The sequence below is a fragment of the Acanthopagrus latus genome, chromosome 16, assembly GCF_904848185.1.
Source record: "Acanthopagrus latus isolate v.2019 chromosome 16, fAcaLat1.1, whole genome shotgun sequence".
Classification (NCBI taxonomy): Eukaryota; Metazoa; Chordata; class Actinopteri; order Spariformes; family Sparidae; genus Acanthopagrus; species Acanthopagrus latus.
Genome location: NC_051054.1, coordinates 11,466,550 through 11,483,926, shown reverse-complemented (window position 1 = coordinate 11,483,926; position 17,377 = coordinate 11,466,550). Strand labels below are relative to the sequence as shown.

The 17,377-nt window shown below is 41.3% G+C and overlaps 2 protein-coding genes across 5 annotated transcripts; one reads left to right on the top strand and one right to left on the bottom strand.

Annotated features, from left to right (window-relative positions):
- Positions 1-1,042: 1,042 nt before the first annotated feature.
- vash1 (vasohibin 1) lies at positions 1,043-7,542 on the bottom strand. 4 transcript variants are annotated; one of them, XM_037125029.1, is made up of 8 exons: positions 6,552-7,542; positions 5,374-5,462; positions 4,665-4,721; positions 4,281-4,355; positions 3,755-4,136; positions 2,637-2,746; positions 2,315-2,420; positions 1,043-2,167 (listed from the first exon to the last, which is right to left on the bottom strand). In XM_037125029.1, exons 1-7 carry the CDS (start codon positions 6,771-6,773, stop codon positions 2,348-2,350), a joined length of 1,008 nt encoding a protein of 335 aa, XP_036980924.1. In that variant the 5' UTR covers positions 6,774-7,542; the 3' UTR covers positions 1,043-2,167; positions 2,315-2,347. The 4 variants fall into 4 exon arrangements, with proteins under 4 accessions (XP_036980924.1, XP_036980922.1, XP_036980923.1 ...); XM_037125027.1 differs by having other exon boundaries at positions 1,043-2,420; positions 6,552-7,042; positions 7,343-7,542; XM_037125028.1 differs by having other exon boundaries at positions 1,043-2,420; positions 6,552-6,993; positions 7,343-7,542.
- Positions 7,543-11,543: 4,001 nt separating this feature from the next.
- Positions 11,544-16,765, top strand: cga (glycoprotein hormones, alpha polypeptide). The gene is made up of 6 exons (XM_037071709.1): positions 11,544-11,640; positions 13,644-13,697; positions 14,407-14,607; positions 14,702-14,813; positions 14,926-15,110; positions 16,237-16,765. The coding sequence occupies exons 3-6, from the start codon at positions 14,536-14,538 to the stop codon at positions 16,309-16,311; spliced, it is 444 nt and encodes a 147-aa protein (XP_036927604.1). The 5' UTR covers positions 11,544-11,640; positions 13,644-13,697; positions 14,407-14,535; the 3' UTR covers positions 16,312-16,765.
- Positions 16,766-17,377: the final 612 nt, after the last annotated feature.

The window sequence follows — 17,377 nt, the reverse complement described above, 5'->3', positions numbered from 1 at the left end:
TGAGTAAATGAATCTTGTTCCAGTATATTCAACAGCAAACAGACATGTTGAGGGGCTCACTTCACACGTGGTTTTACACCAGCACGCTGTAACTTGACTGTCAGAGGTACATTATTGGCCTGTGCATGAAAGTGCTTCCTTGCAGCCTGTTTTTCATCGAATGCAGCAGCCATTAAGCCGTATTAGCTGATGGCTGTGCTGGGAGGTGGACTTGCATCCATCCACTTGGGGATCCATTAAACAGCAGAATCCTGATCATGAGAAAAGCCCACAGGGCTGCCAGCACACCACAGCTTTTACTTATATGACTGCAGCAAAACCTGGCCACGCCTTAACAATATGATGAACGGAATATTAATGGCAAACAATGTCAGGCTTGACAGCATAGTTTTTCCGTTTCAGCTGCTGAGAGAGTTTGACATGATGATTTAGGGATGGAACATGTTGAAGCTGTCCCACTTAAGTGTTTTGATTCACTGTTTTGCTGCACAGAGACCTATTCTTCCCTTGTATGGAGTTGTTGACCGCAAGTTTCCTTTGTATAACCGTGTGGTGTTAAGTGATCTCGGCTCTCGTCATTATTTGCCTTGGTGCCAAAAACTGCCCTTGAGCTGTGGACACTGTGCTTAGTGTGAACTACAGTGAGAAAAAAAACTGGCGCTATTCCTTGCCTGACAATGTATTACAGCGTACCTAATGATTAACCACAGAATTTCTGGAATTTGTTTGGATTTAGACAGCTTAAAGGTGCACTTTGTAGTTTTAGCGAAGACATTTTTATCAGGTTTTGACCTTAAAGGACAACACAGTTTCATACTGTTTTACTTTGTTTATATGTGGTGGACCCTGCCACATTTCTAGCTTCAAACTGTGTCCTGGGGACCTTATTTTCCTCTGAGAACAGCTTGTTTATTAAGTCATGGAAAAAATGTAATTATTTTTAGTTTAATTATTATTAGTTTAGGCAAGGTAATAAAACACGTGACCATACATTTATAAAAATGTCCTTTTAACAAAACATTGAATGAATAAGAAAACAAAATGGTGTCACCACAATTCAAGTGAGCCTTTATTGTGATCCTGTAAATCAACAGTCTGTTTGGTACAAAACAGTTGTGTTACAGACAGACAGTGCACTGGAATGAAAATGGACAACACCTACAGTACTGTACACATTAAAATGATTGCTGTGGGAACGTATTCAAAATGGTGTGTAGTAAATATTAAAGAGGTCCACTGCTGATCACCAACACTGACGGAAGTATAAAATGACAGAATTTTCCGATTTAAAAAATAAAATGAAATACAAAATGTGGATAAAAGTGCTGTTAAAAAAAACGCCTTTACACCTTAAACTGACGTCAGTTCCTTAGACACCACTTAAGGCAAGTGAAATATTGAATTTAGTTGCTACAAATAAAAGCTAGAAACAATGTAAGCAGAGCAGTTATACAGTACATATAAACTGACTTGTCATTACTTTACATCTACATTGAATGCAGATAAGCTCAGTCAGCTGCGTTGGCATGAGTCATTTCCTTATCTTCTCCTAATAACCACTGATGCCTTTATACTCTTGAATACACATCTGTATATTGTGCATTCAAACCCATATTCAGCCCCAGTGGGTTAAATTGCATGCTAAACGTACTAGCGTCTGGATATTAGGTGTCAATGAACTGTCGCTCAGAACTGATTTCATTCGCTTTCAGTATCTTTTGGAAGAGCAGAGATTACGCTGCTTTGTGTTTTACTTATGCAATGGTCATGACAGGTTGGGTATAAAAAGTATTTTTCTTTGAATTCTCATACAAGGCACGAGGGTAGTGGTTTTGCAAACTAGTCACTACACAAGCAGTTGCTGCCCAGCAGAGCCTAAGTGGATTTAAAATCACATTACATGTATTTGCACACTTACAGTACGACGATACAGATTGCGGACGAGCTTTAAGAGCTTTCGTTGAACAGAATAAAACCAGTAGCACATTAACATTGAGTGGTAGCCTTGCCCGGTGCTTGGAGTCATATTTCTCGCTGGGTTGAGTTAGCAGAAAACTCTGCAGCTATTTAAAAATCTTTACAAAGTGCTGCACATATGACCCCTTTTATAATTTGGGAATGCTGCCAGCACCAATTACTATCCACAGTGCAGCTCCAGGCAACGCCTCTAAGAACACAGACACAGGGAAGCTGAATGAGGCATTTGTTTTGAGAGAAAAAGTTGCTGGTGACCTATTCAACATTGCATCCAGTGAATAGGCCAATGTGTGTACAAAGGATTGATCAATGGCCCCATGAAACGAGAGTGTGGTACCTTTAGACTTAACAAGCAAGCTTAAACACATCCTCAGACTCGAATCTGGTATCCGTTTATGTCTGTAGTCGATTTTTGCTCCAGAACCTTCTTCTCTCCGGAGGGGCTGCAACAAAATCCAAAAACAGGAGACGGGACAATGAGTTTTATTCACATCAGGAGCGAGCTGTGACTCATTTTAAAAAAAACACTTCTCCTTAGATCACACGACATCAGCAGTCCCAAAACTGTCCCCATGACTAAAACAAATTCACGTCAGTGGCTTCAATGCATGTATTTTTAGTGAAGAACCGATTTATCTGCAGCACATGATTAATCATACCGTCTCTCAGCGCGGCTGACCCTGCGTATGGGGCTGCCTGGTCCTCTGAGGGGTGAGCCCATGCTGTTCCTCCTGTCTTTGGTGGGAGAGGGCGGTGCAGGCTTTCCTATCTGCAAAAACAATCCACACATCAGAATCTCAGTCACTTTAAAGAAGACATATTATGCTCATTTTCAGGTTCATCATGTTATTTTGGGTTACTCCTAGAACAGGTTAACATGCTTTAATGCTGAAATAACACACCAGTTTCCTCATATTCCCCCCTCTGTCTCTTTAAGGCCCCTACTGAATAACTAGTCTCCTCTGGTTGGTCGGCTTACACATGCCTGACCCAGCACTGCTAAATCAATTGCCAACGTAGCTGCTAGGCAAAAGTGTGACGTGATGTAATGTACTACAGAAGAGGGGTTTCAGAGGTTGCTTCTGTTGGATCTGACCTTTTTACATGCACAAAAAAACGTGAAAAAAACTAAAGGAAAATAACAGGTCCAGTGTTAGGGTATGATATCTCCCTGTACTTCTAATGTGATTGTGCTGAGCGCTCACTGTAAAAGATCACCTATTGACGGATTGAGCCAGCCATGCATGAAGCACCGCAGAGCAGAGTCAAGCCATCACATTGGTTTTATTATGCGCAGAGCTCAGCATCAAGGCTGCCTTTATTATGTTAGCATGAGAGGTGATGAGAGAGCATCATCTGAGAGAAATGGCTCCTCAAATGGCAGGTCAGCTCTGTGTCACTGCGTGTGAAGACACAGCGCGTCAACAGAAATCTAATAAAGCTGCTCACACTGGCAGTCTTCCTGCTGAGGACAAACTGTTTCTTCTTCATTGTCTTCGGAACTGCAAGAGCCGCATCAGCTTGTGTCGGCAGGGAAATGAGACTTTAAAGGACCCGTACTTTATTTCAGTGCCCCCTTTGATTACAAAGCAGGTCAAATCTCTGTATAACTGCTGTGAAGATATCAACATGCTCAATCCACAGAGAAACACACACAGCCCCTATTTGTCGCAGTATTTATTCAACAGGTGGCCAATTCTTACATATAGCATACAAACATATGAGCCTGAAAACCTTTGAACCTGCAAAATTATAACTTTTCAATTAAAAAACATACCTTCAGCCTCATGTCTCGAGTGTGCCTCTCCAGCTCCTTCCGTAGCTCCTCCTTGGTCAGCTTGTCCAAGTCTAGTATCGAATGTTTCCACTCGATCTGCTCCACGCTGTGAGGGTCATGCGACACGTACTGGCCGATCCTGACCTTGCGCAGGGTGTGCCAGTAGCCCCTGTAGGCTCCCTCAAACTCTTGCACCAAGTCCATCAGTGTCCGGAGCTCCAGGGGCTTGAACATGAGGTCCTCCCTCCGGCTGATGCCCAGTGCGCCAAAGCGCCCCCCGCTGTGGACTCCGAGCACGATGTGGTGGAAGTGGTTCCCTGAGAACTGAGACTGAAAACTGAGGGGGAAGCGCTCCACACCTGGCATGTTGTTGGTGAGGTAACTGTGCAATGGAGGGTCAAGGAAATCTGACTCAAGAGTCTTGAGCAAAATTTGGGAAAAAGCAGCTCATCTCTACAGTCATTGCTACAACAACAAAGACTCAAAGACATCAAAACACACAAAGCATCTGCTGCTGTAAGGATACATCCCCAGGATCACCGCCTCCAGGCATTTGATTGGCAGAGCTTCCCGTGTCATCTCTTTAGCGATGTCCATCAACCTGCGCAGTACAAGGTGAACAAGGGAATAACACAGTAACGCTGGTTAACCATACAAATAACATTTTCCATCGGCCAGGGAAATACAATTTGTGCTACCAAATCTAATAAAGTGACAAAAGGAAAATTGTCTTCCAGTCCTCCTCTGCTTGACCTTAATTTCAAGACAAGCGGATGATCCGCCAGCATCAGCAGCACGTGCTAAACCATGAGAAATCAACCGACGCTGTCACAGGCGTCCTGTGTCAGTGTTCAGCGAGTCCATCACCGATGATCGGTCTAGGATGAGAGAAAAATCAAATTGTGCTTACGCAGTAAGAGGCCGGCTCTTCTTTATTTCAAAAAACTGTGTTCCCGTGTGATTGTACCTGTAGGAAACAGTTAAGGACAAACAATAACAGGAAGAATATGTGTGTGAGTGTGGGGAGGGGAGACGAGCACTTAAAAGTGTTGTGATATTCATAGGTTGTTGGTTAATTATGGATGAATCTGGGCTCTGACTGGATATCTAGCTTAATATAGAATCTAGAGTGGCCTACTTTAGGATGTTTGGCCCATATTTATCAAAGTGTGGCAAAACAGTGGGTCAGTGGGATTAGTAAAGATAGTTTGTAGGCATTCATTTTTACATTAGTAAAAAGGTGTGATTAATCAAAAAGTTGTCAACTATTGACAACTATCACTATCTATGATCAGTTTTAGTCATTTAGTCAAGAAAAGCTTCTCAAATGTGAATATTTTCTGGTGTATTTAATCCTCAGTAACAGTAAGCAGAATATATTTGGGTTGTGGACCCAACAGGCCATTTGAGGCCATTTTCTGACAATCCATAGGCCAAACAACTAATTGATTCGTCGAGAAAATAACTGGCTGATTCATCAACACTGAAAGTAATCGCTTGCTGCAGACCTAAGATCAGTTTGTTAAATATATCACTCGACCTGTACATGTCAAATAACCACTGCTTTAAGTCCACCGTGGCACAAACCAGCCAGTTGTACCGACTTGGTCAAAGGATACTGCAAATCCCTGATGTACTTCTGTATGGCTTCCAGGCGCTGTGGGATAGGGGTGGTAGGCTGGTATGTAGGCACGCTCGGTATTGGAATCTGTGGGACAGAGCATCCAAACAACTGCGTTACCATTATACAATCCCGACAGTCATTGCAGCTGGAGAATGTAGTCCTGTGTGCCCTCCATGCACTTCTCTGTCCAGTATAGCTTTAGCAAAGGGTTGTCTTAATTGCTCTTGAACAGCTCCCCTGAGGAATGAGCATTAAATACCACTCTTCTTCATCCATAGCATTCGAATGTACCATGAACAAAACAAGCCTTGTGTTTTGATACTGGGGTGAAACTGGGGAAAGAACTGATGAACACAACGAATCATTTACTTGTCACGTGGGACTGCATAGTAACGCTGAGATGCGACGTTGTCCCACGACACACGGGTGTAAATTGCCTCTCCACTATGTGTTACTTTGGCATGCATCCTGTGAAGTTCACCCGTGCCATGGATAATCAGCTGCAGCTTTTAAAGGCAAAGGTCACCCAAAAATTCAAACAGTCATTACCTACACACCACTCGTGCTTATGGATGTCAGGGTAAAGTTTCATAGTCCAAAAGAAATTTAAAAAAAAAATTCTGAAGCTTTCACTGTAAAACTGTGTTACAGCATTTTCCTAAACAACTGAAGTAGATGGGGATTTGTTTCAATAAAACTACAAAAAATGAAACATAAATTCTGTCCATGCAGCTTGCCTGGCATATTCTAGGTATCAAAAGCCCAGAGATTCAAAAATTGATTTATAAAGACTTTGTTCACACACTCGAAGTTGCGGTGGAGCTCATGCACCTGCTTCAGATGGAGGTGTGCACTAACGCCTCTGGCTGAGCGACCACAGTGAAGATTACAGCTTTAAATAACGTCTCTTAAACCTATCTGAGTTTCCAGAGACTTGGATTACAGAAGACAAGCTGTATTTTATGTTTTCCTTCAGTTTTTTTTTCTAAGTTTTAAAGCAAGTCCCCATCTACTCCAGTTACTTGGGAGAATGCTGCAACACTGTTTTGCTGTGAAGCTCCAAGAAATGTGTTGTGGACAACGAAACTTCACTAGACTTTACATCAGCATTGGGGTGAAAAGATAATTACATTTTAATTTTTTCGATGAACTCATCCTTTAATGCACTCTTACCTTGGGCAGGTCGGTGGCACCCCGGATCTCCTTCCCCAAAGCTTCCCCACTTGGGTGTATTCGAGCCACATGGCGCCACATCCTCTCCCAAGTCTCCTCGTCCACCGGGAGGCCTCCTCTGTTGACATAGAAGGGCACCCCTCCATCCCTCAGCTCTTCTTCGCCTTCATCCTCCTGCTCCTCGTCCCTCTCCTGCACCGAGCCCACGGTGGCCCTCAGCATCCCTGCTCCTCCGCCTCCTCCCCCTCCTCCTCCTCCTCCTCCACCAGGAAGCCGACACAGGAACGTCCTGACTGACCGGTGCTTTGGACCCTTTCGCTGGTTAATCTGCTTGCAGGTTTAAGTAGGTTTCCACAACAGATGGCCAACTCATGACACCCAGCAGCTTGTGCCACCAGTGTCTCAGAACAAAAGCCAGAGCTGTGGGGTCGGTTGCTAGAATCTAAAGGTGATCAGCTGTAGTTAAAAACTCACCTCCGTGGTTGAAGCAGCTGGTGAACCAAGGATACCACAAGTGATGTACAATTTAAAAAAGAAATTAAAATGATAAAGACTGATTTTGCTGCAAGTGTTCAGCACTTTGGTTGAATCTAGTGGACCACAGGCCACCCAACAATCACACATCAATGTAAATAGATCAATTAAGACACTAAGGTTCAGATATGCAGCCTATTTCACTGACTATGTCTGTGAAAGTTCATCAACAATCCCGCCGGTGTGACGCTGTGAGAGTCTGTAAGAGGATTGACTGTGCAGACAACAAAGTATTAGAAATGACTAATTCCCTGTACCGTTAGAGGTCATTCACGCCCCAGGAAATCCCGCAAATCACAGCTGCGGTGCTCTCCCATCACCCCGGCACTCCTCACGCATCCGCTCCACCTTCGTCTCAAACCATCCCCTCCCAGGTCCGCCGGTTCATTGTTCATGCAGATGCTCCTGGGTTCACTGACTGCGGGTTGGATTCACGTCCAACGAGCCGCTCAGACACTCCCAGACACCCGTCCACTGCGCATGCTCCGGACCGAGCGGATGATCTCAGCCGTGACAAATGCTGCGTTCAGGTGCTCCCCGAAAGGTGCCAATCTGAGATCCCCCAAAACGTCTCGGACCACTTTTCTGTTTCATGTTCCTGATCTGACAGTGTAGGTTGGCGGTGAAGGGGAACGATGAAGACAAATGCCTTTTTTTTCTCTCTCTCTCACGAAAAATTCAACCTACATTTTTTCTTATTGAAGGTGTCTGCAGGTAGATACTTCATTTAAAGGTTTTAAAGACCTTTTCAACATAATTTATTGCCTAAATTAAGACTTTCTCGTGGACTTTTGGACTTTCTTATTGCATGTGGCAGATTCTCACAGCTGCCCAGACCCCCTCCACCAACATCCACATTTCTGGCTATTACAGAAGACACACACCATCTGCGGGACTGTGGTCACACTCCTTTTTCACTGAATTCATTGTCATAGACCTGTGTGGGGAGCAGTCTGCTTGTTTGGTGTTATATACTGTATGTTTGGATATGTAGTGTGTGTGTCACTTAGGTGTAGCTGCGGAACAACACATTTATATTTAACACGGTTGTGCTGAGCCCTGCTAGAATTAACTAACTATAACTCAAAGTAAGTCACTCACTGACTTTTGATGATTTTGGGTTCGTAAGACAGGTCAGCTTTGTCTGTTACACCTGGGTATACACAGGTCCCAAGGTGACTGAGGTCACTCCAGTGCCAAACTTTCATTACACACTACGTACAGTACATGTGTTCACGCAGGAGGAGCGACAGCAAGACGTATACTTTAACCAGTAAAGTAGTATGTAGAAAAAACATGAGCCACTTTTTACATTTGATGAGTTTAATGAAAAACAAATGTATTTTAGCTTCATATAGTAGTTATTATATATACCTCAGGTTGGTGTGTGCCCGTGGAAAGTAAACCTAATTAACCAATTATCATAGTATCAGAACAATGACCCATCCAAAAAAAATTGCCCAATGGCTCAACTTGCCCCAAGGTAGGTGTAGAATGAGCCCAGGGTGAGTTGAGCCATGTAGGCATAAGTAGAACTATTGGATTTTAAAATTTGACAAAATCAAACAATTCTGATACAACTTTAAACTTTAATGTAAGACCATGTTTGTATCCCAATATTCAACTTTAACTAAACATTTTTCAGTAACTGTATTCACTACAGAAAGACTCTATATAGGCCTACATGTGCTTTTGGTATCCAGATAACATGTGTCAGCAATTTTGCATTTATAACAGCACATGGTACATGGAAACAATGCGTTTGTGGTTGTAAGTGTAGTGTCTATACACTAAATGATTTCTGACCGCTCTTGGTGTGGCTCAGATTTAGGGCCTCTGTGTTTTATTCCACATTCTGCTTTTTAAGACTGCATGGAAAGATGAGAAGTTTTTCCCATCTAGCTGTTCCACCAGCTGTGATTGGTTTAGACAACCTCTTCATGACATCCTCTGTTGGAAAGGTTCCTTCACCCACTGATTTGATTGTGAAAGTTGGCCTGTTGTGCACTGGGCACACTCTGCCTCTCTTCAAGAATCTCGCCTCGAGCTCATCCACTACCTCACGTAACCCAGTGTTGTGGGATACTTTAGCCTTACCAGCAAATCTGAGCACGGCAAAATCACCTACAGTAAGGGCTGTCAAATCCTCAGCGCTCGATTCTTCCGGACTTTCATCACCTGTGCAGTCATTCAGAACAACAGCGGTGTCAGTCTCTTCTGAGCTGCTTTCCTCTTCAATTCTTTGCTGTCTGCTCTTTTTCTTCCCTCCTTTCAGAAATTGCTTCACAGTTAGCTTTTTTTGGAGACCTCTTTTGCAGTCTTTCACTGGGGTGCTCGCTTCAATTTTCTCAGGGGTGTCAGTCAAGATTCTTGTTTTGAGCCTTTCACACTCTTTTGAGCAGATTGATGAAGTGCTCGACGTAAAGACATCTTCATTTGTCCATCCAGACTTGGTTTAGTATCCAGCTAAACTCAGGAGTCCTCCTCAGAGGAAATGATCCCTGTACCGGTCTCATGGAAAAATAGACAGTGGTGGAACAGCATTGCCTGTTGCATTCACAGCACAAATCAGTGTTACAAGCTGCCCTCTTTCAGCTGATTTCACTGAGCCAACTTGTCTCTTGACCTTCTCTCTCACAATTTCTTTTGGTGATTGGACAGTTGTGACACCTGTCTTGGGATGATCTGTCACATGACTTAGAATTGCTCTCAGACACAGTTAGCAAATCTGAATCCTACTGCTCCATCACTGATGCCAGTTTGTGGAGGAATTCTCCAACATCAGTGACTCTTGCCAGTAATAGCTGCTGGGGTTCGCTGTGATAGATGGTGTTGCTTTTTGAAGAGCTCAAACCAATCAGGACCCAGGTGAAAACCCATTAAAGAAATAATTTTGCAAGACATGTAACCTTGGGTTGTAACATTGTTTAACATTAAGATGAATTAAACTGAGAACTAACATGCTCTCTTTTGCTCTATCCAGTTTTCTGGAATATAGATTCCATTCCTGCTAACTCAAATGCAAGTTCTCTGCATTTCAAGGCAGTTAGTCCATGAAACTGGTCTGCAAGTTTCTTGATGTGGCTGACAAGTTCCAGCTCCATGTTGTCGTCAAAAGTGTGAAGATCTTTTGCTAGTGTGGCATAATCTATTCTGGGAACTTTTCCTTTAGCTGTTTTATCAGTAAATCTCTTCAGTGTCATTCTGTCGATGCTGTGGCCGTTTGCCACTGAATGGAATCGAATGGAACTCCCCTCTGACACTTTGCAGCCTTGCTGCTCTCTTTAGATCATCCAAGGAAGCTGAGGCCCTTATTTGTCTTTCCTCGGTACATCCTTGCCATTTTTATCCAATCTAAATTATCATAAATTAATACTAGAATACACAGATTACACCATAGGTTTAGCTGAATTGAACCTTTGGGGGTAAACTGAGCCACTGATCCAAATTGCCCCCATCCCAGTGGCTCATTTTACCCCACAACCTCCATTTTGTCAAAACTGTTTCAAAAAATAGCTCAGATCAACAATTATGTTTATTACATTGTTTTGTAGCTTACACTGACATAAATTAATATGTCATAATGTCCAGAATACATCTGTTTTGATTAACATACAAGACACATAACTTTTATTTATGTGATTTGATAATAATGATTTAATCAATTTATTCAGTTTCTTTATTTTACTTATTCTATTTCATTACTTCTGTTCTTCAATTATTTGTTTTTAATCATTTAGCTATAAATGCCATTTATTTGCAATTTACAGTGATGTTACACTGACACTTATTCTACTTCCTTCTGCTTTGTTTTGTCAAAGCACTTTGTAAACTGTTTAGTTTAGTGCTATATTGATGAAGTTTATTATTATTATTATTAATATTATTATTATCATCATCATCATCATCATCATCATCATTATTATTATTATTATTATTATTATTATTATTATTATTATTATTACAATCATTGTTATTATTGTTATCATTTCTATTAATAATATTATTATTCTGTTTTGGTCTTCATTGGTTTTTATATATTAGTTTAAAAAATGCACTTTACTATTTACTTACTTTACAATTTCACTTTGTATTTGAGAATCAAATATTTCATTTAAATGATTGTTTTGATTATTTGCAAATTTAATCCAATGATTTATTCTAATATACTGTTATATGTTCATGTTTGTGGAGAGGCTCTGCTGCACTATTTTAACAATTTACTATGAAAAATTGAGCCTTTTCATTTCAAGCTTTTGGTGCACATGGTTTGCCGTTGACGCTGCCATGTTATCCGGCCGTTTCGTGCCCTTTATGACAGTTTAATATAAGTTCTGACGCTCTTTTAATGTAACTTTTTGGGCGCCATTTTGTAATAGCTTGCGTCGCGCCGTGTCACGTGACTAATGCAGCGCTGCAGAGACTGTCCTCGCCGCTCTCAGTGTCAGATAAGGTGTTTTCACTGTTTAGCAGCAGGGGTGCTAAAAAAGAGCAAGAGCAGGAGGCAATCCATGTGGAACACTGTCTGCTGCATGTATGCGACGCTTTCAGAAATGTAATCATTTTAATAATGCTTTCTGTTCAGTCACCCATCCGTGTGTGCTTCTTCACTCTTCCCACCAGGTGTCACTGTTTTACCTTTTGCTACACTGCTTTTCATAGATTCAAATGTATGTATTTTGAGTGGAAATTAGATCAGACAGTGTTGTTTGAGGGAGCAGAGGTGCAGAAATGGAAGACCGGAGGGCAGTTAATGTGTCGTGTTGTCTTCTACAGGAGCAAATGCCAGAAATCAGCCCCTGTCCCGCCTCCTTTATGCCCTACCTATATCTGTTATATGTATAACATAATTAGACAGTGTATTATACTTCTATCTAAAGAAGAAGGCAAAACAACTGGCACATTTCATACATCTCTCTGCATATTGACACATGCCTGCTGCAGCCCATCCATTATTGAATCTGCATTCACTTCAGTTTACAGTTTGCATACTGTGTTTTCAAGTTTGCGGATACGTCTGTGTGACCATTCTCAAAAACACAGTTTAAAGACAGCCAATAGTTTCCATTTTATTTCTACACCACAAATATTTATTGAGCAGATCCATGATAATCAGGTAAATCGCGAGCAGAATACCTTGTTTTTCTACTCTCACAGCTTCCAGCCCGTCATGCATGATGTTCGTTCACGCTGCCTGTCGTCTGCTCTGCTGTTTCAATGGATGTCAGGCTATTTGTCATCATGGGTGCATTGCATGTTAACAATGCCATCAACATTTCCTGTTATCACATTTGCACAAAACTCCTTCTGCAGAATCATAAAGGAAACCTTAATTTACCCTATAAGTTCAACTGAAGATGGTCCTCAGATGAAAATAACAGGAAAGGGGAAATGTATGTACCAAATATTAATGGGACAACAATGTCTCTGGATATTGTTCCAAAAGTCCAAAACATTTGTTTGAAGAACGCCACAAGTACAAAGTATTTGATTGGTAATATTTGACATATTACAACATAATAGAGTAGAGTTTGAGAAGTGAACAAGGTCTGTATTGACAAATTGCATCTTTGATGCAGACTGAATATAATATCTCCATTGTCCATAGTGTCAACTATTCAGAGTGGTATGTATATGTTGTTGTCATTAATTTGAGCATCTTAGATATTACTTCTTATGTAAAACATTTATGTTATGGCTTTATGTTTGTCTGGCTCTGACGATGTCTGCTTTGTTTCCAGTGACGTACAGTGACTAGCTACATTATGATGAAGACCAGCGGAGCCAGATTTTTAGCTCCACTGTGAACTTTTGAATGAGATAAGAGCTGCTATTGTTCCTGTATTACAGATCTCTCATGCCACCGTGTGGAGAGAGTGTCTGTTTATTCATCAAGCGAGGCAAAAATAACCCCCCTCCTGAACAACTTCGCAAAACCTCTGCTCTCCACTTTCGGTCTTTTGTCTTGTTCCAATGTCTAAGCACAAGAACAGAGTGGTAGAGATAAATGGAGAAACCAAGTACATCATGATAAACATCACTTATAAACAAATGGCCACGTCTGGTGTTACATGAGATTTCCAGAAAAATAAGCATGTTGTGATGGTCTTCATGTGACATTTCTCAGATGGTATTTGAGAATATATTTTTATGCTTAAAAATAAAAAAGGGGATTTTGTGTGGTGTCAGAAAATGACATACAGCCCAAACAAAGGCACAAATATGCATGAGCCGTTCATATCAGTCTTATCAACAAGTATGCCAACTGCTACCATTCATTATAGGATTGACGGTGTATCAATTATGGGAAGAAGACCTAAGAAACATCTTTTACACGCTATGATTTAAACATCACGTCAGCCTCACTTTAGTGATTTACGAGTCCCATGCCAAGGATTTATCACTAGCACAACCAAGGACACAGAACACAGGCGATTAAGTAAACAGACAAAATTAAATACAAAATGAATTCATATTCATCCTTGACATTTCAGATGTTGGAGGTGGACAGATGGATACTTGCTAACAGCTATCCGATATCTCTCCATTTATTCATAGCGTCCTCCATCCATCACATCCTCCAGTTCTGAAGGAGCCACTGGAGCCACTGAAGTGAGTCTATTGCTCAGTAAACGGTGTAAAATTACGTGTAAAAAGAATCCAACCATAATAAGTTATCATGTCATGTTTACACACACCAAAAAACACAATAAAGTAAAAATAAATACCCACACAAAACTAACAAAGGGATGAGGTACAGGTGAAGTGAGGCAGGGAAAGGACCAGTGAGGGAAAGGAACAGAACAACACTGGAGAGAGGGAATACAGAATACTGGAGAAAGACCAGAAAACACCTATGAAACACACAGACGATGAAATAAAACATGACAGGGCCATGACACATTTCAGTGTCAAGGAAAACATCTTAAGGTCTTGAAATCTAAATGCTGACGTACTTTAAGAATTTTGAAAATGTGTGATGCTAATCTTTGGGGGAGTGAGGACACAACTGAATCCAACAGCCGTTTCAAAAGGTTTGTGACTGCTGCAGTGAAAAAAAGTGATATTTCATGAGGCTCGTCATTGTTCAAGAGCAGTCCAAGGCCACTTTCAGCCTATGAATGTTCTTTCAGCAGCAAATACCCAAGAACAACACAAACTATTGACCCTTACATTGCTGTGACACGACAAACGATAACAATCGCCCAGTTACTAAGTAACAAAAACCCATCAGGGATTAATTGCAGGATCCATAGTCAGGATGGAAGATGATTAAAGTATGTTTTGACTTTCCATTCAATTATCATTTTGTGCTTTCAAGGGATTACGGGAAAAGGTTGCGAAGTGGCCAGTGAGTCAGTGAGATCATTGATAAGGTTGGTAGGTTTCACTTAATCCAGGAAGTCGTCATAGACTGAGGGAGGCGGCGGGTGTAAATCGACCCTGAGCGATGCTGAATTCCTTGATAAAAGGCCACCCCTCACGCGGAGGCACAAAGAAGAGGGTACCTTCTCCTAACATGGTAGTACTCTGTTTCCGTCTGTGACCAACTCGTGCTTTGAGCCAGCAGATTTTTTTTCGATTGATCATTTTCATTTTCCTCTCTGTATTTTTAGGTAACTGCTGCGATCACGATGGGCTCAGTGAAATCCGCTGGACTGTCTCTTCTTCTGCTGTCTTTTCTCCTTTACGTAGCAGATTCTTACCCCAACACTGACTTATCGAACAGTAAGATGTGCTGCCCTTAACCTCACACGTGCTCTGGCACTGTATCACAAGCAGTCAGTGATCGGTAACTTTTTTTGATTTCGGTGGTAAATCCTGCATTGTCTTTCTCCAGTGGGCTGTGAGGCGTGCACGCTGCGAAAGAACACTGTTTTCTCCAGGGATCGTCCGATTTACCAGTGCATGGGCTGCTGCTTCTCCAGAGCGTACCCAACGCCTCTCAAGGCCATGAAGACGATGACGATCCCGAAGAACATCACCTCTGAGGCTACATGCTGCGTTGCAAAGCACGTCTACGAGGTACGGACGAAAGACACGTTTGGCAAACCTTTCTTTAAATGCTGCGAATTTACTATACACTGGGGGGGTCACAGCGAGGCGGAAATGAATCTTTGAGGGGTTGTCGTGAGAACCCAAAGATCCACGTTGCTGGTTTAAATCCATCCAGGCTCTCTTGTTGCATCGCCTTCTCCATCCCACGTGCGTCCCATCTGTCACTAAATGCTGCTCACAGTAACTGACAGATAAACCAGAAAAAAAGATCTTTAAAACAAATGAACCAACAAAAAAAAGGAAAAAAAAGGAAGGATTTAGCCTTGAAGAATTCAGTTGATCTGGCAGGAGATGACAGGCTCTGTGTTGGCTAATTATTTCCCAATATCTGCAGGCAAAATGCTCAAGTTTAGAAGGTGGTCAAGAAAATCAGAAGTGAAAATTACATGGTTTATAAAACTTAAGTTTTAATCTTATGGTCAGATGAGCTTAAAATTCCCAGCTACCTGCTTCAGATGAATGGGGAACAGTATTCCTCCCATTCTCCATGTTTAGTTCAAAGACGTTTTGTCATTTATCTTATATATTTCTTTAGTTTCTATGCAAATTAGATAATTGCAAGTTGTTAAATTATACAGACCATTTTTTAATACAAAATGCCCACAAAGAGAGAATTTCAGACTAATAAGACTGTGGTGTCAGACGATAAACACTTGATTTGATTAACTTAAAATCTGCTGCAGCCTCATATTAACTCAGGAGGAACTTTTGAATACATCATGGTTCACAACAAGGCCTGTGGATTTTGTCCCTGATCACTTGAAAGTTCAATAGGAAGGAATGTTTTCATGTCGAGCTGTAAACAGATCATTTGCTCTATTTTACCTTGGGATAAATGAAGTTATATCTTATCTTATGTACATTTAGCTGATAATACCTCAGTACTTTTACTCATAATAATAAACTGACCACAGCTCATTTCACAATTTATTTCAATCCTGTTTTCTGTTGAGCTCAGAGGTGTTGAAGTGCAGACACGCCGACGCCTCAAACTGCTGCAAGGCATCTGACGTTACATATTTGCTGCTGTAGACTGATGTGACTTTGTTGATGTTGACTCTTGTGTCGTTCTACTCCTCATCTCCTCTTTCAGACAGAGGTGGCCGGCATAAGGGTGAGGAACCACACAGACTGCCACTGCAGCACCTGCTACTATCATAAGATATGACAGATGGGAACCGGAGACAATTCTGTAGCACTTGGCTTGGCAACAGAACGTGTTTCTTTTAATATGCACGAGCTCTTCTCTGTTTTAAAATGTGTGTTCTTGTGTTGCCAGATAATATTTTTTTATTGTCTGTGTCTGTGTCTCTGTAATGTATAATGTGTAATTAGCCTACAATTTTTTTTGCATTGATAGATGTATAGGATTAACTATAGATTGAAAAAGCAATTAAAATCTTCATCAAGATGTTGTGTTGCCAAGAATGTGTCTTCCACTGGGATTGTTGGTTATGTGTTGTTGGGAGCATTTATTGTTTTTGGGTGTCGCTTAAAGTAAGTTTCTTTGGACAAACGTGTCTGCTTAATTACAGGATAAATCCACCCCAAAATGAAAAAAATCAGTTTATCATCTGCTCACACCCACATCAGTGGTTTTAAAAAGTAAAAAAAAAACAAAAACAACTGACAAAAGGACATTACAAATGGCTTCATACAGCTCGCCCCGCATAATCTCCAGCTCCAGAACCTCTCCAGAATTTAGATTATACTGAAATTAAATGCTTAGAAAATGCATATTAATTGCCTATTTGGAGAAAAGTAGGTTGTCCGCTTATTTGTGAAGAGGAATAAAAAATATACAATATAAAACTTCCTAGAAGTCATCACACATCATACTGTTGCACTATAGAGTAAGACATTTCAGCCTCCATCCTTTAAAGTTCTATTATACTGTTCATGATTTACAAAACATAATAACAGTTTTACCGCTCTTATAGAGTAACATGCTCAGGTACATGCTGCCTTTGAGGCCAGACGAATAATCAGCTGGCGCCTGTCAGGGAACATCTGCCATACTGAAGTGTCACACTGAGTCAGGCATGATGTCAGAGATGACATGTACTCTGAGCTGTGTGGAGGAACAAGGAGGACAGGAAAATCCTGTCTTGTGGAAATATAGCAGAAATAAGACCCCAAATTGGTTTGAAAGGAAGCTGTTAACACCTCTGACGCATGGTGCTCTCACTTTCAGATGAGGTGCGTGCTTTTAACTCAGCAGCTGCCATGAAGAT